We start from the raw sequence: 22,003 nt of genomic DNA on the forward strand, positions 1-22,003 counted from the left end.
GTACGAAGAAATGGGAACCCTAGTACAACATTGATGGGAATGTAAACTGGTACAGCCACTGTGGAAAACAGCCCGGGGGTGCCTCAAAAAATTAAAAAATAGAGGTACCACATGATCCAGCAATTCCACTCCTGGGCATATATCTGAAGGAAACAAAACCAGTATCTGGAAGATAAACTCACACTCCCGTATCCACTGCAGCCTTATTCACAACAGCCAAGATACGGGAACAATGTAAGTGCCTGTCAATGGATGAATGGATGAAGAAGATGCGGTCAGTACACACAGTGAAATACTATTCAGCCAAGAGAAAGGAGAAGATCCCGTCATTAGCAACAACACAGATGAAACTTGAGGAGGTTATGAGTGAAATAAATGAAGATAAACATTGTATCATCTGAAAACATTCTAGAACGGATGATGATGAAGTTATGTTGGGGGCCTGTGGAACAGCACAGCACTGGTCGGAAGTCAGCATGGGTTCACAAGTAACACAGTTGTTGTTGTTCAGTTGTTTTGTGACTCCATGGATGGCAGCACGCCAGGCCTCCCTGTCCATCACTATCTCCTGGACTTTGCCCAAGTTCATGTCCATTGAATCGGTCATGCTATAACACAGTGATGCTGAACTAATACTGTTTGACAGAATCAAGGGATTAATCACCAAATTACTCTGAAAACAGAGTTGCTTGACTTTGGCAAGAGTGGTGACATGGGGAGAAGGATAGTGGGGTGAGTGAGAACATGACGGATGCATCTATTGGCCTGTTAAGATCCCTAACCGCGTGCCGACTCTGCGCTGTGCAGCATGTTTAGCCAGGACCTGGATAAAGACAGAAAAACTCATCTGAGGATAACACAGAGCTGGAGGAGGAGCCAGGATGACACGGAAGCCCAAGAGGCCTGAGCCCAACAGGAACACGAGTAAGTTCTTCACTGGGTACCTTCCACTGGCCAGACTCTGGTCACACGGGACAAACATGGGGCTTTAGTTGCCTGCAGGCTGGTGCGAGCCACAGAAGAGATGCGGCCACTGCAGGAAAGTAGCTTCCAGCGCATGGGGTGCCTGCTGTGCCCTTGAGAATGAGTGCCGCTCTGCCCACGGGAGAGACCAAGGCCTCTGGGCAGGGATGGCCTGATCTCAACAGACTTGAAGTGAGCTGCTGCGTGACCTTGGCGTGGCTTCTCTGCTCTCTCTGGTGCTCGGCGCCCACCTCCACTCAGGAAGTGTCTGTATTTGGTCTGTGTTTGTGTCACCAGAAGAGGTCTGTCTCCTATAAAGTAAATCACGGAAGGCAAGATTAAATGGCCCCTGCTACCCGGTGGCACCAGGCAGCGCTCTGTTTAAAGTCCCAGGCCCACAGTTTGCCAAGACCTCTTGGGAAAGCCGTACATGGTACGATTCTTTCCCATCCTCAGTCAAACCATGCTTTAGTGGACAATAAACAGCGAGTTTGATAAATAAGCAGCGAGGAGGAGTCGGACAGGTTGGGAGGGACATGAAGACTGGGTTTTACACTCTGTAAGCAGAGCTGCCCCCAGAATCTAATTTTAGCCACTTGTCTCACAGTAAGAGTTGGAAATGACCTTCAGCAGGAGAGTAGGTGCCTGGGGAAGGCAGGGATGAACAGCCTCTCTGAGGCAGTTGAGGATGTCGTGGGGTTTCTGCCTGAGCTTTCATGTCTCCATCCTAACCTCGCCTTGTGGTCAGACCTGACCCTCCAGCTAGCCATTAAGTGTGTACATGCACCTCTGCTGCTGCCTGGAGTTGAAAGCGACCTTCCAAGATGATGGAAAAGCACTCTTCCACCCGATGCTACAAAAGCAGCAAACTTTTTCTGACATCTACCAGCTTCCTGCACACTGTGAGGGAGGGGAGATGTTTAAAAACACGGTTGGCTCTCCATATCTGAGGATGACAACCGCACAGAGGACCGACTGTCCCACATCATCTTACATAAGGGACTGGAGCACGTACTCTGGTCCTGGACTGTGATGAAAACAAACAAAGCTCTTCCCCCACACAAGCAGGCTCAGAACTTCTGCTCTAGGCTCCCAGCATCGCCACCCCCCGTTGCATGGTGTGGCTGCATCCATCAAGGCAGCATCTGTGTTAATGACACTTAAACCCCTTGCTCCACTTTTGTTTCTGACTCAGCATCTCTTTCACATCCTTCAGATATTCAGAGTCTTGGTTTTTGCCCCTTTGGCTCATCTCCCTTTATGGTTTTCAGATCCTTCATCAACTTGACCACATGCTACTGCTCACACTCAGGTCTCTCTGAGCTCCTCTGAGGTGGGATCCAGGAACTGGGTTGTGAGCGATGAGCCTCGTGTTTCATCACCATCCATATGTCAGGCACACAGGCTCTTCTGTCTGTACAGACAGGCTGCAGCTCTTCACTCAGCATGGAAACCCGACAGATCTGTTCAGCAAGTCCACAACCGAGTCTACAAAACTGGAGATTCACTCTGTAAAAGCCAACTTAGACAAGAGAAACAGGACAGTTTCCTGGACCGCAATGCCTGTGGGCTGGAGGAATGACCACAAACTGCATCTGGGTCACCAGGATTTCAAACCAAGAGGTTTACACCAATGCAGAGTCAAATGGACCATCTGGATACTGAACAATCTACATTGGGTCAGAATAAAGCAATTCAGCAAGCCCCTTTCCAACTCTGTGTTCCAAGTACTTGAATGTACAGAGGAGATGTGATCTGAGCTTTTTTCCCCCTCATATTTTCCAGCTATGTTCTTATTTTAAGCAGACAACTGGATCAGAGTACAGGAGCTGAGAAATTATTATAAAGTCACAGAGTGTCAGCATTACCCATCTATGGCCTAATCATCCTAAATGCAACTCATCTCATCTGATCTCAGAAGCTAAGCAGAGTCGGGCTTGGTTAGGACTTGGATGGGAGATTGCCTGGGAATACCAGGTGCCATGAGCTTTTAGAAAAGTTTCAGTATCACCAAAATGCCAAATAAGGATGTCTCTTCTATACTTAGGCAAGAAGTATTTCAAGAGAGGATAAGCATTAGTATATTACAGATATGCTATATAAATGTATATTATGTATGGTAATATATTATTATTATTGACATCATATAATGTCTAAAAATGATCACTATTGTTGTACCACTAGGACAAACTTAACTGAGAAACACTTTACCAGACATGGTTCTTCCTTCACGTTGCCATGGGGACTTGGACACCCAGACAGCCATGTGGCTCCTGGGAAAAGGTCATCTGTGTGGTCTGGCGTGGTGGGGCTTCCCCCTGCTACATCCCAGAGGTGGATAAACCAGATACAGAGCGGCATGCACATGGTGTCAGTCACCTGGCCTTTCTGAAGAGGATTTCCTTCACAGGCACATTACCCTTTCCTGCTACTTAGTGTCCAAGGAAAATGGCACCAACTATAAATCACTACAGACAGGCTCTCACCATAGAAGCAGGAGCCTGTGTGGACCCTGAGGGAAGTCCCCCTGCAAAAGGGTTATCTGAATAAAGACATGTATGTATATGCAGAAGGGTCAGACATGTCATATTTCTATAAACACAATCCTTAAGAAGAAACATAGCAGAATTTGGCTAAGAATAAAGTGGTTTGTTGAGCTTTGGAGTTTATTTCTTTTTAGAAAAAAAGAGAAAATTTATAAGATGCAAAGGTCTCACATAATGTATTATCATGGACAACTGTTCTCTTTACACCCTAACATGAGCCCTGGCCTAGCCAGTGTTGGGAAAAACATGGACAGTGTGACCGCATTTGGGACCCATCATGAACACTCAGAAATACACCACAGGGTGAAAGGAGGACTCAATGACAAGTGATGTTGGGCCAGCCGTTCCAAAAGCAAGCCGAGAATCAGAGGAACCAACGTGGCCTTCCTGAGGGGACCCTTGGGTGTGTTCCTTGCTGCCCTGTGCCTGGGGCACCTTCCCCACCCTGGCAGCACCCATCTCCTCCATTAAGCCACAGCAGCAACAAAAAATGGTAACACTCCTTTGGTGGGTTTTGTGTGTGTGTTTTTGTAGGTTCCCAGTTTCTTATTTCCATCTTCCTTTTCAGATTTCAGGTCCAAGTCTTTAAAGTAGTATAGGTGCCTAGCATCTTTCATGAATTTTTCAGGATCCAGTTCTGCCCAATGATAATGCACTAAAAAGAACAAAGATAAGACATATTACTCAGAAAGGTCCCAAAATGTGCTTTCAAATCATATTAAAATACATGACCAAGCATAACAAAAACAGCTGGAGATATCCTTTCAAGTTTATACAACACCAAGAGAACAACAGTGTTTTTTTTCACCTTACTGTGAGAAATGGGCCATGTTGTCACGTATCAATCCTAATACCTCTCACCAAAGAGATGCCAATTTATCAGAACTTCACCCTTAGAGCTCAAAAAGACACCAACCAAGTATCTGGGAATTAACATACTTCTGAATGGTCTTTGTATCCAAGGGAAGTCACATGGCAAATCAGAAAACATTTTAAAGTGAGTGAAAATAGAACAATAAAAATTTGCGATATTCATCTATAGCAGTGATTAGAGGAAAATTCATAGAATCAAATGCTTATTACATTAGAAAATAAGAAAGCTTTCAAGTCAATTATTGGAGTTTCCATCTTAAGGAATTAAAAGAACAAAAGCAAAGTAAACCCAAAACAAGCAGGAGAAGGGGAATAACAAGAGCAGGAAGTAATGATATGTCAAACAGAAAAGCAAAAGAGAAAATTTTTTTTAAAAATGTATAAAACTAATATACTTCTTGCTAGACTTACCAAGAAAAAAAGAGAAGAAACAAGTTATGAGTATCAGGAATCAAAGAGGCAACAGCAGAACATTTTACAGACATTAAAAGAATAAAAAGGATGTATTGCGACTTTATGCCCACAAATTAGACATGGATAAAATGGACAAAGCTCTTGAAAAAAATACAAGGCTCATTTCCAAATACTTTTAACAATGAGGGAGGCAGAGGGATTGGGAGCCTAAAGAAAGCATAGGAACAGGGTACAAACTAAATGCTTGTTCTTGGGATATTTTTTATATTGCTCAAAGGAGGGTAGGTTCTTTAGTATAGAATGCCCAAGTGTCTTCCTTGGCAATTCTTAGAATTTCCTTTTGCAATTCTGAGCCTACAACAAAAGCCAGATGGTCATGCCAAGATTGATATGGCAAGCATCTGTCATCCAGTTTAGTTCAGTTCAGTCGCTCAGTCGTGCCTAACTCTTTGCAACCCCATGGACTGTAGCACGCCAGGCCTCCCTGTCCATCACCAACTCCTGGAGCTTGCTCAAACTCATGTCCATTGAGTCGATGATGCCATCCAGCCATTTCAGCCTCTGTTGTCCCCTCTCCTCCTGCCTTCAATCTTTGGGGTCTTTCAAATGAGTCAGTTCTTTGCATCAGGTGGCCAAAGTATCGGAGTTTCAGCTTCAGCATCAATCCTTCCAATGAATATTCAGGACTGATATCCTTTAGGATTGACTGGATGGATCTCCTTGCAGTCCAAGGGACTCTTAAGAGTCTTCTCCAGCACCACATTCAAAAGCATCAATTCTTCGGTGCTCTTTATAGAGCACCAAAGACTTTATAAAGTTTTCTTCATAGTCCAACTCTCACATCTATACATGACTACTGGAAAAACCATAGCTTTGACTAGATGGACCTTTGTTGGCAAAGTAATGTCTCTGCTTTTTAATATACTGCTTAGGTTGGTCATAGCTTTTCTTCCAAGGAGCAACTGTCTTTTAATTTCATGGCTGCAGTCACCATCTGCAGTGATTCTGGAGCCCAAAAAAAGAAAGTCTCTCACTGTTTCCATTGTTTTCCCATCTATTTGCCATGAACTGATGGGACTGGATGCCATGGTCTTAGTTTTCTGAATGTTGAGTTTTAAGCCAACTTTTTCACTCTCCTCTTTCACTTTCATCAAGAGGTTCTTTAGTTCTTCACTTTCTGCCATAAGGGTGGTGTCATCTGCGTATCTGAGGTTATTGATATTTCTCCTGGCAATCTTGATTCCAGCGTGTGCTTCATCCAGCCTGGCATTTCTCATGATGTATTCTGCATAGAAGTTAAATAAGCAGGGTGACAATATACAGCCTTGACGTACTCCTTTCCCAATTTGGAACCAGTCTGTTGTTCCATGTCCAGTTCTGACTGTTGCTTCTTGATTTGTCATCCAAGTTTAACTAAATCCCAGACTTAACAGAGCAGTTTCTATCCCCTCAGATCTAAATTAATTGGATGAACTTCAGTAACAGCAAAAGTACAGTAGTTTACACATGGAGATGCCACATCTGTGAACATGCTTCCTTCTAGCAGATGTACTCAACACAGGTCACACTCTTAGGAAAGGGTCATATTATGAGCAGATGTCTCAATGGAATTATCAGCCTTCCATTCCAGAGCCCAGCTTGACACTGAAGTTCACAGGCCCACACGGGGAAGGCTTGTTTGAACTACAGCTTGTCCAAGTTCTTTAGGTCTATCTGGACACACAAGAGGAATCAAAATTTCCTCCAGGTCTACCCTCGTGCTCTGAAACCCACCTGCCACAGTTCTGTACTACATCATAACCAATATCTGAAAAACCACAAAGGTAATACATAACTTAATTCCCAAAGACCATAATACTTCTATTTTACAGTCAAGAAAAGTAACCTACTTGCTCCTATATTTCAATCAAGATACTAACCCAAACTTAAGAGCCTGGGCCTTCCAGTACCTCTTTTCTCACCTGCAATACTAGTAACTAAATTCCTGAAACTAGTTTCCATGTCCCATCTTTGGGGAACTCCACCTTCTTGGCATAGATTAAAACCTTTGTTTTTGAACCTAAAATGAGCTTTGGGATCCTGTTTGAATACATTATTATTTTACATTTACTACCATTAAATATTTTACATTTTAATGAACTGTGATAATAAATTTATGCTTCAAGCATCCAATGTGCAGATGAAAATGATATGGTTTACTACACAAGAATAAATGATCCAGAAAGTACTCATGATATTCTGCTTGATGGTAAACACAGGTCACATTATACCTACAGTATGTCTCCAACTTTGTAAACTTAGAAGCCATAGAATTTTCTGCTTAGAGAAAACATAAAAGCATTAAGAAGTGTCTAATAACTTGGCACCACTATTTCAAGACCTTATGAAAGAAGCTGCTGGGGTGGTTCTTCTTCACTACCTTCAAACGCTGGGGGGTGGGAGAGAGTCCAGGGTCAGGAGCAAGGGCTCCTTCAACAGCCTGTATAAACCCTGAGTCTCTCAAAGATGCTGACTTCCAGCTGATCTGTTTCTGGTTTTAAGCCTTTTGAGCAACCAGAAGATGTGCGTGCCAGAGTCAGAACATACACACCACAGACCTGCTCTCCAAACCACTGTCAAAAGAACCTAGTTTCATTTATTTTTATTTAGTTCTGGTCATGGCTGGAAACTAACATGAGCTCACTGACACAGAAAAAGCAGACTGTTCCACGAAAAACATAAGCTACTGGGAGGTCAGAGTTATCAATGAGGGATTTATGCAGCCTGCCTAGCATGTCAGGGACTCCAGTAGGGCCTGTGGCACGCTCTCAGAGCAGACATTCTTCCTGTGCTTGAGTTCTGGGGGTCCTGGCTTGGCACTGAGAACACAGGGACAATGGTGTCATTTCCAACTGAGAAAGGAAAGCTTGGTGTCAACTAATAAGCCAAGCAGGGAAAAAATAAAACTGATGTCATCTGATCATGGAAGGAACAAACTCTGACAGCAGTTAGTTTTTATTTTTTGCCTTAAATTCTGCCCCACGTATTTCTAATGCATACTTGTTCATATTTAACCACACCCACAGTGGCTCAGATGACGGTCTCAAAAACCTTAGTTTGATCCCTCTAAGCTAGTGCCACCCAAAAGAACTTTGTGCAGTGACAGACTGTTGTCTATCAACTCTGTGCAGTGTGGCAGCCACCAGCTGCATGTAGCCACTAAGCACTTGAAGTGTGGCTACTGTGACTAAGGAAATTAAACTTATATTTAATTTTAATTAATTTGCATTTAAATACCCACAGGAAAGTAGTGTCGACTATATTAGCACACTCCAGGTTATCAGCTAGCTTAGCTCTGCACTTGAGCAATAAGCAGAATCATTATTATGGTCAGAGTCTTACCAATTTGTTTCTAATAAATAAGGCAACTAAGGTGCAAGCCTGGGAAGAAAGTAAATCCAACCCCCCTGCCAGTAAAGTGACATAATATGCCTGCTCCTGTATAATATCTGCATCCTGTATAACAAAGGCCAGAACAACACTTGTGGTTTGGGACCAATAACCTCCTCCCAGCAAGAGGAGAGAAAACAGGGCAGAAAATAACGCTGGAAGAAACACTCCTTAAAATTTCCCAGATGTATTGAAAGACATGCATTTATAGATTCCAGAAGTTCAGGAAACCCAAAGCAATCATCAGAATGAGGCTTAGATATTTAAAACAAGATGCTGGAATTGTCAGATAAGGAAAAGTAACTACGATTAATATGTTAAGGGCTCTACTGGGAAGAGTAGACAACACTCAAGAAAAGACAGGTAATGTATGCAGAGAGACAGAAAAGCTCCAGAAAGGATCAAAAGGACAGGAAGAGAGCCTCCTGTGTGCTCATCAGCCCCAGAAGTCAGTGGGCTTGAAGAAGGTCAACACAGACTTCCAAACTGAACTTCCAAGAGAGCGAGAAAGGAGTAGGGGGAAAGAAACTAACTGTCCAAGAACCTTGGGGAAACTGCACAAGGGGTAACATACACAAAACCAAATTCTAGGAGGAGAAGGCAGAAAGAGCAGAGAAGTAATGATGGCCAAGAACAGCCCAGACACCAAATCATAGACCCATGAAGCTCAGCATACCCATCAAGAACCACACTGGGGCAGATCATAAGTAAACTGCAAAAAAACGAAGAGAAAATCTTGAAAGAAGCTGTGGGCGGAGTGGGAGGAGAGGGACATGTTACTTGCAGCAGAACAAGGCTGTGAGTTACACAGGACTTCTCAGGAGAGGCTATGCTAGCAAGGAGAGAGTGGAATGAGATATCTAAAATGTTCAAGCAAGAAAACCACCACCAATCTAGAATTCTATACCAACAAAACTATCCTTCAAAAGTGAAAGGGAAACGAAGGCTTGGTTTGATCCACAAGAAATGCTCATGAAGTTCTCAGGCAGAAGGAGCACAACACAGGTCAGAAACTTGGATTCACATAATGAAAGGAAGTGTATCCCCTGACCAGGGATGGAGCCCATGCCCCCTGCAGTGGGAGCACAGAGCCCTACCCAGTGGGCTACCAGAGAAGTCCCCAGATCTGTTCTTTTTCTTATTCTTGGTTCATCTAAAAAAAAAAGTATTTAAAAGATAATAATAGGTAACAACTGACTCGATGGACGTGAGTCTGAGTGAACTCTGGGAGTTGGTGACGGACAGGGAGGCCTGGCGTGCTGCGATTCATGGGGTCGCAAAGAGTCGGACAAGACTGAGCGACGGAACTGAACTGAACAGGTAACAATGCACTGGGCTGTGGAACACATGGAAGGTGACATGAGTGACACAGCATCGCCAGGGTCTGGGAGCCGTTTCCATGAGGCACCCACGCAAATAAGGTGGCCAGGCTGTTTGAGGATGGGCTCAGATTAGTGAAAAATGTAGACTGCAAACTCTAGGGAAACCGCTGGAAAAAGGTTGTTTAAAGGTTAAAAAAAATAAAATAAAAACACTATCGCAGGCACAGAGTGTCTTCTACTGTGCAACACCAGCACAGGGATGGAAAAAGTGACAAGAATACTGACACAGGGAAGCAAAGTAAAGTACAGGAATGAGAGATCCCACCTTCACCAGGGAAACAGCAGCAAAAAGTGACAAGATAGCCTTCTACAGAGCATACACACACACACACACACACACACAACTGCTCTAGCGCCTTAGAAAGAAATGTGCTCTGCCAGGACTCATCTCACTATGCAGACAAAGGTTAAGCTGAAAAAGCACACGGATGCCAGCATCCAAAACACTTTCCTTGTTTGGTTTCGAGGGCTGAAACCTCAGGACAGAGATGCGGGTATTGGTAGGGAGTGCCTCTCTCACACCCTCCCAGTGGCAGCTGGGTCGGTGCTCAAATGAGGGAACACTGCAGCCTGTGGTTCCAAGTGGAAACCACACTCTTTTTCATGGGCAGCAGCCCTGATGCCTTTAGCCATGGGCTAGAAAGAGGGTAACTGAGCTGCGGCCTCACAGGAAACCTTGGATTCTCCCAGCACAGTGAGGAGCCTGAGGAACAGGACAGACGACAAAAGAGGAGCTGATTTTAGCAGTTTCGTGTCCATTTGGTAAGATAAGGAACATCTTCTGTATAACAGAGAGATGGTGACACCCTGGGAATGTCCTCTGAACCAAGGGGGTTTGGGCTCATTTTCAAAGAAACACTTGCCCAAGATCCTGCAGCCTCTCACTCCATCTTCTCTTGCCTTTTCTTTCTCTCTCAAGCCTCAGAAATTCAGAGCTGCTCCCCTTCAGGCCTGTGATGCTCCTGAGGGCACTTGTTTTTAAAGAAAAGTAAATGAAACCCACATCAAATGAAAACCACAGCTACCCTCATTGTGGGGAGGTGGGGGGACTGTTTTCCTGTAGAGTAAGGTAGATGGCAAGGTCACCTTCCATCTGTCACCACCTGTCAGCTATAGCTCTTACAGACTTCTGGACACTGGGTGGTAGCTCTGGGAGGAGCAGCTGGGATGACACATTTCAGCAGAAAGGCAGCATAGGTCCACAGGCAGCAAACCCCCAACAGACTTGTGGAGACCCCTGTAGGGTCTACAAATCTGGAAGCGCCCCCTGGTCTTCACCTGGTGTGGGTGTCTCAGAGGACCCCCCCCTCAATTCACACCTGCACCAGCCACAGGGTCTCTGCCGCCATCTCCGGTGTGAGTAACCGCAGCTGGACACCCATCTTAAATGGTCAGGAAAGGAGGCTTCACTTCAGGCTCCTGGCCCAAAACCCAGCGGCTGCAGTTATATTCATATAAATGTGGCCTCAACATCTTCATGGACCCGTCTACACTGCCTCAAGAGCCTCCATCCTATGCGCAGCAGCAGTTGGATCCTCAAGGCTCAGTGAGTCTGTCTCCTACGGTGCCAGCACCTGGGCCCCACACGCAGTTCTGAGGGACCCTGGCCAACCTGGCTACACCTTGGTCTCTAGCACCACAGATCCCGCAAGACTCACCCAGACACCTGATGGAAGTCACAGCCGAGACCTGCGAGGCCTGTCAGTGCTCGTCAAGGGCTGAGGCCGTGAGACACCTTGCTGCCTGGACGCAGCTGACCACTCAGCCTCTGGGGCTCACCTCCCCTCCACTGAGAGCCCTGGTCGGCCCAGGGGACCCAATGCAGCTCCTTTGCACCTTCCCAGGGCAGGCGAGATGGCCCCTCAGCGGCTCTGCCATGTCTTGGTGGCCACATCTTGCCAAGGGGACCTAGAGGCACCCTGCACATCAGTCTCATCCACACGGGGTCCCCATCCACCCCATCCACTGGGTGTGGTGGCTCGTGCCTGCCTGCTTTTCCACCATCGCTGAACTCCACTCACTTAGTTCACAGAAGAAAAACCAAGGAAGCAGAAATGACATAACTTACTCACTGTCACACGGAAACTGGTAGGATGCAGGTAAGAACCTGATGGAAGTTCTGAGTCACGGCTGGACTCACTTAATTAGCATAATCAGAAAACTAACTTCAAGAGCTGCCCTGCACACTGCCTTTATGTGGCCATCACCCCCGGATTTAGGATTTCTGGACGGTCTGTAAGTCAGAGGTGGTAGCAGTATTTCTGACAACAAAACTGACCATATCAATAATGATCAAGTCCTCATCAGGTCTTGGAAGAGGTGGGAATGGAAGTTTTACACATATATGCCACATAAAAGGTTACTGTGTACTCATGAATACCAAACATTACTTATACACCAAATTTCAGGTTCAGAAGACTCCCTTCTGAGGACAGTGAAAAAGGTGGCTTAAAACACAGCATTCAAAAAACAAAGATCATAGCATCCAGTCCCATCACTTCGTGGCAAATAGAAGGGGAAAAAGTGGAAGCAGTGTCTAGATTTTCTTTTCTTGGGCTTCAAACTCACTGCAGATGGTGACTGCAGCCATGAAATTAAAAAACACTTGCTCCTTGCTGTGTGTTTTTTAAAGAAGAAAGGCTGTGACAAACCTAGACAGTATATTAAAAAGCAGAGACATTACTTTGCCAACAAAGGTCTGTACAGTCAAAGCTATGGTTTTTCCAGTGGTCATGTATGGATATGAGAGTACCATAAAGAAGACTGAGCGCTGAAGAACTGGTGCTTTTGAACTGTGGGGCTGGAGAACTCTTGAGAGTCCCTTGGACGGCAAGAGATCAAACCAATCAATCCTAAAGGAAATCAACTCTGAATATTCATTGGAAGGACTGATGCCAAAGCTGAAGCTCCAATACTCTGGCCACCTGATGTGAAGAACTGACTCATTGGAGAAGACCCTGATGCTGGGAAACAGTGAAGGCAGGAGGAGAAGGGGATGACAGAGGATGAGATGGTTGAATGTTATCACCAACTCAATGGACATGAGTTTGAGCAAGCTCCAGGAGATAGTGAAGGACAGGGAAGCCTGGCATGCTGCAGTCCATGGGGGTCGCAAAGAGTTGGACACGACTGAGTGACTGAACAACAACGAAACTCATACCAACTGTTTCAGTTTATGAATAAAAACCAGTGGCTAGAGGTCAGAGCATCAAGATCCAAAACAAGGTGGGGTTTGCGATGCTAACAAATGAGGCCGAGCATGAAGGGACTCCCTTCCAACTTTGGCTTCATGTTCACATGAGTGTGTGACACATGTGAGCCCAGATCAGTAGACATGGCTGGGCTCCCCCCATAGTGACACTCCGACAAAACATGGAGCCTGGGCCAAGTCAACAGGACCTACAGAACTGACCTTCCCGCATGGCCCCCTCACAACATGGCTTAGCAAGCCCCCCTCTTCCGAGATCCCCATCCTGCCTGTCTGTGAGCCAGCTCCACTGTGCCTGGCCACACCTGTGGGCTCAGCTCACTGTCTCCGTGCTGGCAGCGGGTATCCTAACAGACATTCCACAGGCAGACCCCAGGCACCCCACTCCAGAGGCAGAAGCCATGTCCCAGGTGTTCTCTCACTACGTGGCATCTGCAGGGTGAACCCACAGGTGGACTTGATCTGCACCACAGTTTACAGGCCGAAGGCTCCGAACCACACACCCAGCCCTTGATCCCGTGCATTCTGCGGCTGCCTCCCCACTGGCCTGTCACCTCCAGCCCACTCCCTAGGGCTGCTGGATCACCTTTCGAAACTGGAACCTGTATCCCTTGTGCACCTGACAGCTCTCAGAGCCCCCCTGGGGCCCCAGGACAGAACCCAGGTGGCTCAGACCCGCCCCCCAGACTCAGCATGGCCTGGACTGTTCTGGGCCCCTGCCTCAGACAAGCATCCAATAGCAGCCGATGTGCCTGCTCTCCAGCCTCTGCCCACCTGTCCAGGCCACCCCAACATGCACACCTGCTCTCCTCTTAGCTGGGCAGCTCCGTGCCCTTGCCCCCTTTGCCCTGTTTCCACCAGCGCCTCAAGGTCCTGCCCCTCAACCCCTCATTCCCTGGAGTCTCGCCCGCATCCCTCCACACCCCCACAACCAGTGTGCTGGCTGACATGTGGCCAGACGGTTCCCATGCTTCTCCCTGCACCAGTGAATGCTGGCAAGTGACGTGTTCACAGGGAATCAAGCTGAGCCAAGGGCCATCAGGCAGCAGGGACATCGAGCCCATGACCTTTAGGCAGGGAGTTGGACCCAAAGCTACAGGGAACTCCCTGGACATGAGCGGGCAGTGCCAGGAGGGTGCAGTGAAGGACGACAGGTGAGAGGCTGCACAGGGTGCCGGATGCAACTCCCCAACACAGAAAGCTCCCAAGAGGAAAGTGTGGAAGTGGGAGCTCAAGTCTGGAACACTCTAGTAGCATTAAGAACCGCAGCGGTCAGCTGATGTGGGTGCATCTCAGCTCTTCTCTCCATCCTGGAGGGCAACAGGATTTAAGGCGACCACAAGCGAACGTCCATAAAGCCAACTGCCCCAAGCCATCCCATCCTCCATCCTTGACCAGCGCCCCCACATAAGAAGACCACGCAGCCCGAGGAGGCCACCCTACCTGCGTCCAGCCCACCTACGGCTCCCGCTCCGAGGACACGTCCCCCTCAGCCCCGCTGCTGGCGCTGCGGTCCTCCTTGCGGGGAGCGCTTCTCTCTTTGCTTGACTCAGAAGGCCCTTTGGCTCTGGTTTTTTCTTTCCTCTGCTGCTGCTTTTCAAGCTTTGACAGCTGGTGATCAAAAAAAGAAAGAAAGAATTATTTTACAAATATAAACTCATACTTGTATGTCCAAAACACCAATGACCTCACACGCAGCATGGGCAATGATTTCTGTCTGATAATGTGGGGTATCGCATTGGCTCTGACACACCAGATCCCATACCCACTGTCCATCCATCCGACACCAGATGCATCAGGTGTGTGATCTCCGTCAGACCCTCCCCACAGCTCAGCCTGTCCCGAGGTGTGTGGGAAGGGTCCACTCATAGGCTGCTCTGACAGGCTGAGCAGGAAAGGCTTTTAGTCTAGTTTACAGTTTAGCTATTTTTTTCTTTCATGGCTCTATAGCTTTTTCTCACAGGCAGGTTGTTAAGGAGTGATAAGCTCTTTAGATAAGCTCACTCTCCTATTTGCTGAAGGTAAGAGAAGCTGTGACACAAAGCATGTGGACATCCCCTTGGCTCTCGGTTTGTCCTGAGACTCATCCATGGTCCAGGCCCTGTTGTTTGCAGCAGGCTGCATGGCAGCTACCTGGAGATGCTGCCATGGGGCCCTTGCACATGTCCCCCAGGCCACCTAAGGCCACCCGAGGCCACTTCTGCCCTTCTGGGTGCCTCCCCAGCTTGTTCAGAGACCACAACCAGACAGTGGGAAGACAGATCCGCTGAAACTCTTGAGCAACGCCCAGCACTCCAGAAAGGCGTGCTGAGAAACTCATCTGAGGAGATGGACCAAGCTGTGGTCAGAGGATTTTCTTGGACCAGAAGAGCCATCTGTGACAAAGCCTGACAGACGGCAACACCCAGGTTCACGGGCTTCCCAGGCCAAGTCTGCAAACATTTTGCTGTTCACATGGAAAAGGGGGAAACTGAAGGGCTGGCTTCTCCCCACTGGTCTCTGCCCCCAAGCCCAGAGACATGAAGAAAAGTCACTGTAAGCAACTTGCCAGATACTTGCTTTACTATTCTTAGATTCTGAGCTAAACCTTTAGATAGATCAACAATCAGCAGCTTTCAATTTGGTCCAGAAAACCAAATTTATTACTGGTTGACTTAATATTCTCTCCCCACCTACTCCCACTCCAGGTGCCTGAACAACTGCAGTAAATAGCCGGGTTGGTTGAGCAGGGAATTCAATTTTGTGAACAAAGGCTTCTCTTCCCCTTTGACCTGGTGACTCTTCCCAGAAAGCTCCCTGGGATAAACTCCCTCTCGTGTGCACAGGAAAGGCTCCCTGGCATGTGCACTGTGGTATTAATGTATCAGCAAGAACCCAGAAACAACCCAGATGTCCACCAACAGGAAGACAGATAATTAGAATGTGGCACAGTCATATAGAGTGATCCTCTAGAGCAGATGGACACAGATCAACACGGATAAGTCTTTAAACCCAGTTTATAGTCAATATGAACCAATGTCAGTTTCAGAAGCCTTAATGGCAGGATTTCAGCAGATGTAAGAGGGGCGTGGAGAGTACAAACCAAAGTCAGTTCACTAGTTAACTTTGGGGAGAAAGAGTAGAGCGTGGTATCACAGTAGAATGAATACATACAGGCTCCGACTGTAATCGTTGGCTTAACTTCTATAAAAACAAAACCAGCTCTAGAACAGGGCTGCTGACCACTGCCACACATGAAATGCTTGCTACTGGCACTCAGACCAGGATTGATAAGATTCATGCAAGGACATAAATGAACACATGGCTTCCTTCGTCTGCAAAGTCTGACTGTGAAGAAATACCACCACTGAACTATGTGCTTAGAAGCCACGCTGAGCTCCTCCAGCCCGAGCGCTATGACCTGCCGTGGCCTGGTAACAAACAGCTCAAGGACAGATGCTGTGAGCAGGATGGTTTTAGGCAGAGAAGACACAAGCAAGTATTTTTTTTTAATATATAATTGGCAGACATTATCTTAGTTTTAGGTATAATGCCAAAACAAGAAGGTTAGCATTTTACACATCTGAGTAGAGGCTACACATAGCTCCTTGCCCTCTGTCCCTCTGCACTATGTTTCCATAAGTGATTATTTTTTTCTCTGTGCTTTTCTACCATAGATGCGGGAGGTACATCCTTCATCAAGATGCCAGCTGGGCTTCCCCAGAGGCTCAATGGGTAAAGAATCTGCCTGCCAATGAAGGAGACATGGGTTTGATCCCTGGGTCAGGAAGATCCTCTGGAGAAGGAAAAGGCAACCCATTCCAGTATTCTTGCCTGGAAAATTCCATGGACAGAGGGAGCCTGGTGGGCTACAGTCCAGAGGGTCAGAAAAGTCAAACACGACTGACTGACTAGGCGTGTGCACACACGCATACACACACACAAGATGCCAGCCTTCCTTCCTTGTTTCCCTTTTGAAGCTCTTTCCTCTATGAAATGATTAGGACAGGAAATGGGGCAATTCTGTCTAGTTCTTTTTCTTGTAAAATGATCTTGGATGCACAATATGAATGTATATAACCATACTGAACTATACACTTTAAAATGGGCAGGATGTTAAATTTTATGTTGTGTGTATCTTACAACTAAAATAATTTTTACTGAGACATAATTGACATATAACATTATATCAGTTTCAGGTGTACAATGTGATTCTGTATTTGTATATAGTGCAAAATGATCATCAAAGTAAGTCCAGTTACCATCCACCACCAAAAAAATGTTTAACGACCTTAGAAAACATGATGTTGGCAATCCCTATGGGACCCCCTTCCTTTTTTACTTCTCATGTCCTTAGGTTATGGAATCCAAACATCCAGAAATCAACATTCGGCAGTGAACTGTGATAAGCCTCTGCCAGCAGTTTATATTCACATCAGTGTCTGTATGCACGTTGACACGAGTGTGTTCTACATATACATGTCTGCAGGCATATGGATACTTATACATACCTATATAACTGTGAATATGTTCCAAGCTAGCTTCTGAGAAAGCATGATTTTTATTCCCCAAAGAGGACCTCTTGGTTTTGGTTCCCCTCTTTAGAGATAAATATAAAACAATGTAGCCATCTTCTGTGACACAAGCAGACCAAGGCTCCATTATATACAAAGGCTTGTTTGTGATCCTGTTATCTGCCTCCCACTCTTTAACACTGTGGAGGAACCAGATCTTGGCTGGATGACAGGGAACAATTCCCAGTAGAAGGAGGCTTCCTAAGGGCCCTCAGGTCCCCACATCGCCCATTCAATTCTGCACTGACCCAGGGGTGCCATCGACACCAAGCAAAAATGCGGGAGCATCCACTTGACCTTCCACCCCAGCCCTGTGCCCGCCGCCCTGGACCAAGCTTGTGGATCACGTGTGACAATTACTGAAGCAACAGGCACAGCCCGACTTTCTGTAAAGGATGTGATGCTGACTCTTTCATTATTTATTTTAAAACAACCCCGACCACACATGGCTCCATGCCTCAGAGTAAAAGTTCTCTATGAGAACATTGTGAACTAACCTAATAAATTTAAGCCTTTTCTCGGAAAAACTTGGAATCCAATGCAGCCAGAATGTTGAATTTACATCTCAAGGCAAGAAAGCAGCGGATTTTTTTTTGAGGAAACAAATGAGAAAGAAAAAGAAGAAAAGGGTGCTGCATACAGACTCCTGTAGCACGCCGTGGCTTTCAAGTTAATCAGGACACAAACATCAAGGAAAATATAAACCACGACATGCCTGTGGGGACACAACCTACAACAGCGCGATGGAGGACTTTTGCTCTTTGTTCCTGTGTTTTTCATTTTTGAAGATCTTTTGTTTTATTTTTGGCCGCGCTGGATCTCCGTTTCCGGTGTGGGCTCCCTGACTGGGGTGGGGGGACTCTTGGCTGTGCACAGTGGCTTCCCTTGCAGCAGGGCACAGGCTCCAGGCATGCACGCTTCAGCAGCTGCAGCTCATGGGCTCAGTAGTTGCGGTGCACTGGCTTAGTTGCCCCGTGGCATGTGGGATCTTCTCAGACCAGGGATGAAACCTGCGTCCCTTGCATTGGCAGGTGGATTCTTAAGCACTGAGCCATCAGGGAAGCCCTGTTTGCTTGTTTTTTTTTTTTTAAATCATCTGAGAGGGTCCATATTGCAAAGTGGTTTGCAAACCATACAGGCTCTAGTGTCTCAAAGTGAAACCCAAACCTTCCAAAGGGAGTTCCAGGCCAAGACACCCCCAGGGGCCAGGTAACCATCCTGAGGTCAGCCCATTCCTCTCACACCACATCTCTGAAGGTGGCAGGGGATGGGTCAGGGGTGGTGGTAGCAAAGAATAGAGGATTGGACTATCTAGACCCAAACCTTCCTGACTCATGCTTAAATCCACTGAGAAAAGAAAGCTTTCTTTTTAATCAAGATGATCATGCTCTAAGTGCCTAACATACAAATAAGCTGGTTGAACACAAAGGTCACAATGCTTCATCACAGGGCCCGCAAATGTGATCATGATCTGAGGCACCAGGCAAGAGAATGAGTGAAGTGACCACACATGAGACATCAGGGCAGGGTAGAGACTGTGGCCACACCACAGAGGACAAGTTCCCTAAGCTCTATCAGGGCGGTCACATTCTGTTTTCAAGCATGCATCTAGGCAAAGGTAAAGTCACTGGGGTAGATATAGCCCTCTGATAGGCTCCTGGCTTTGTACCTCTGCCCAATTGATCCCAATTGCTCTGAACAGCCCACTAACAGGTGTGTCCTTATCAGCATCCCCCAGAGAAACCACACTGGTAGCCTGAGCTACAGTCACCATCCAGTCCTTCCTCTTCCCTCTACTCAGAAGTGGCCCTGAGCCTGCTGTCACACGGGCCTGAGCCACAGTCACGAGGACCTAAGGGAGCTCCAGGGGGCTTCAGAGGACCATTTTGCTCCCAAATAAACACAAGTGCATGAGACTTCGCAGAATGCAGTTCTCAGAATGAGGAGGGGGCGTCTGGGGGACACAGAGGCCCTGAGGAGGGGCAGAGGCAGAGCTAAGCCAGAGGAATCAGCCGTCCTCTTGGAGGGGGGCAGGGATCACTAAGTTCCTCATTGTTTCAGCTACATGTGGGCACAACTGGAGCATGACCAGCTGACAGCAAAGCATCTCATCACACACCCGTCGAAGTAAAGGAGAAATGGACCTTCAGGGGGTGAGGCTTGCTCAAGGGTCGTCCACAGGATGCAAGAGGCAGACACAGGACCACACCCCAGGCCTCTAGACACCAAACTCTGCATTCTCTCCAGTGAGTCATGTGGCCTACTTGCTTAATCTATAAGCTTCAGTTCAGAAATTTATGAGCACTGGCTACAAGTCATGCCCTGTCCAAGGTGCCAGGAACATAGGGGAGAACCAGACACGGCCCTGGCTTTCTGGGCCGAATGTCCACCACACAAATAACTGGCGATCCCCACTCCAGCCTGGTCCTATTCTCAGCCCTGGGTGTGCATGAAAGGAACTATTACCAACCCGTTTTGAAGTAGAGAAGCTTACAGCACTGGCGACCCCAGCATCCTGTCCGAAGCTCATGGCAGGCCAAGCGGCTAACCCTCCTCTGCACTCAGCCTCACAAATGGAGACACACAGGGACCTTGGGGCCATTTCCTTTCGACAAATGAAAACAAAACCAGCCCTGACCCAGATCCTGCTCCTTAGTGGTTCAGCAGAAAGCCACTGCAGGACCTCAGTGTGACTGGATGTTTCTACCTGTGGCTGAAGAATCGGAAGGACCAGAACTAAGGTGAGTGAACTGGATACTCGGCCAGGAGGAAGCAGGATGGGGAAGCCTCCAGAGCACGAGGACCTGGAGGAGCGCTTCGAGGTCACTGGTACTGGCCTCGGGAGAGGCCTGAAGGCCTACCAGCGGCAGTAGGAGAGGTGGGCCAGGGTGAGGGAGGCAAGCGTGGCTCCAGTCTGTCCACTGATAAACGGGGGCAGCCCCAGAGGCAGCCAGCACCAGGGAATGCGGGGCGGCCAGTGTGTGGAGGGCTAGTGGGGTATGGGCCCTCAAGTTCGGGGAAGGCTGAATGCAAGCAGAGCTGAGGGTGGGGCGGGAGTCCCTGGAGGGAGGGGAAGGTGTGCCCACTCCGGGCAGCACTGCCTCTGTATTCATCTTCACTACAGGACATTCACAGGGGAGGGTGCAGGCCCCCCGGGCATGAGGCGACTGAACCAGAAGGTCAAGGGCTGCAGAGGATGAGGCTGAGGAGCGAGAGGCCAAGGGAAGTCAATGCTGAGCCAGGAGAAGCCGAAAGAGGGAGAGCAAGGCATGGTCAGGACTCAGGACATCCCCTGGCTGCAATCAGAGGTGGGACAAGATGCTGCTGGGGTAACCATCACCCAAGACAGAGGTGGAGACCTCTGCCAGCTGATTGGGGGGCTGGGGCATGTGGGAGCCCCAAGTCACCAGAGATGGAGACAGCCATGGTGGTGGGCGGTCCACCACATGCTGCTGAAACATCTTTAAAGGCGGATCCCTTCAGCCTGGGGAACAATCCAGTGGACGGTGACATAAAACACGAAATGAAGGAGCACCTCCAGGCTGCTGCAGACACCAGGTGCTCCCGGACTCGCACCGTGGTCCACGCAGTCAGAATTCCAGCCGCCTTGAGATTCTGCTCTTTTCGGGGAAGCTGAGCAGAAGGCATGGCTCTGCGGCTGGGGACACCCATCCAGGCTGGGAGGGTGTGAGGGGGGACACAGAGACGTGTGGCTGCTGCTACCACCACACACCCACCTCTCTTGGGAACGCCCTACCACCCAGCTGACAGGCGCAAGCAGCCGTGTTGGAGGGGACCGAGAAAAGCGATTTCTTTACAAGACATTTCTGAACATAACAGGTACCCAGGAACCCCTGACGGAAGGGTCCCTCCTGGAGCAAGATGGTGCCTCAGACTTGCTTCCAACACGATTTCGCAAAAAGGTGTGAATAATTACAACCTCTAAGTGTTTCTGTATGTTCTCACAAATCCCACAAAAACCATTTCAGGTCTTTTCTTCACTTTTAGATGACAGCCGACTAAAAGGAGCACCTCCTTCCTCAAAGGGCCCACAAGTGTAACCTGAAATGTTAATTTTCTCCCTTAAAAGTCTGTCTTCACACCAGGGAAACAAATGGCCCCTTAGATGGTGACAACCAATTTGTCACCTTGAGCATTCTGAGAAGTCAAGAGCAGGTCATCTTATTCCCAGACTGATTCTGAGCACCAAGGAGGGGTGGAGTCAGTTGAGAGAGCAAGCTCAAGGCCATGCCCAGGCCGGGGAAAGCGCCAGGCCTCCGGACTCCCAGCCGAGCTTTCTGTCGACCTGGCTCCTTAGGAGCCAAAGCTCACCTGGACAGGGGCTTCTGAGGTCAGCCCTAGCGCTGGGGCAGCCAACCCCGTGCTGTCCTTACGAGGGTGGTGCCAGGTACAGTCTTGTCCTTGAGATATTTTAATGCTGGTTATTTCCTGTCAGACTGTTCTGTCCTACACATGAGCAAAATCTAATCAGAGAGTGAAGGAAATAACAAAAGAAAAGCTCAAGCCCCATGAAGTCAGTTACTAGGATTTTTATAGACCATGGTGTAGATGGAAAAGTTCTGTTCCAACCCACCCCTTGCAAAGATTCCAAGAAAGTCTTACGGTGCAAGTCAT

At 47.7% G+C, this 22,003-nt stretch overlaps 1 protein-coding gene across 1 annotated transcript in view; it reads right to left on the reverse strand.

The window, feature by feature from the left end:
- Positions 1-3,603: 3,603 nt before the first annotated feature.
- DTD1 (D-aminoacyl-tRNA deacylase 1) overlaps positions 3,604-22,003 on the reverse strand; it is a 77,113-nt gene continuing 58,713 nt past the window's right edge. Inside the window, exons 5-6 of the mRNA XM_040247982.1 lie at positions 14,259-14,426; positions 3,604-4,164 (exon numbers count right to left, since the gene is read on the reverse strand). Of these exons, the coding sequence (XP_040103916.1) occupies positions 14,274-14,426 (153 nt within the window). The 3' untranslated portion in view covers positions 3,604-4,164; positions 14,259-14,273. The remainder of the gene's footprint in view (positions 4,165-14,258; positions 14,427-22,003) is intronic.

This window comes from Oryx dammah, unplaced genomic scaffold (genome assembly GCF_014754425.2).
Source record: "Oryx dammah isolate SB20612 unplaced genomic scaffold, SCBI_Odam_1.1 HiC_scaffold_10, whole genome shotgun sequence".
Classification (NCBI taxonomy): domain Eukaryota; kingdom Metazoa; phylum Chordata; class Mammalia; order Artiodactyla; family Bovidae; genus Oryx; species Oryx dammah.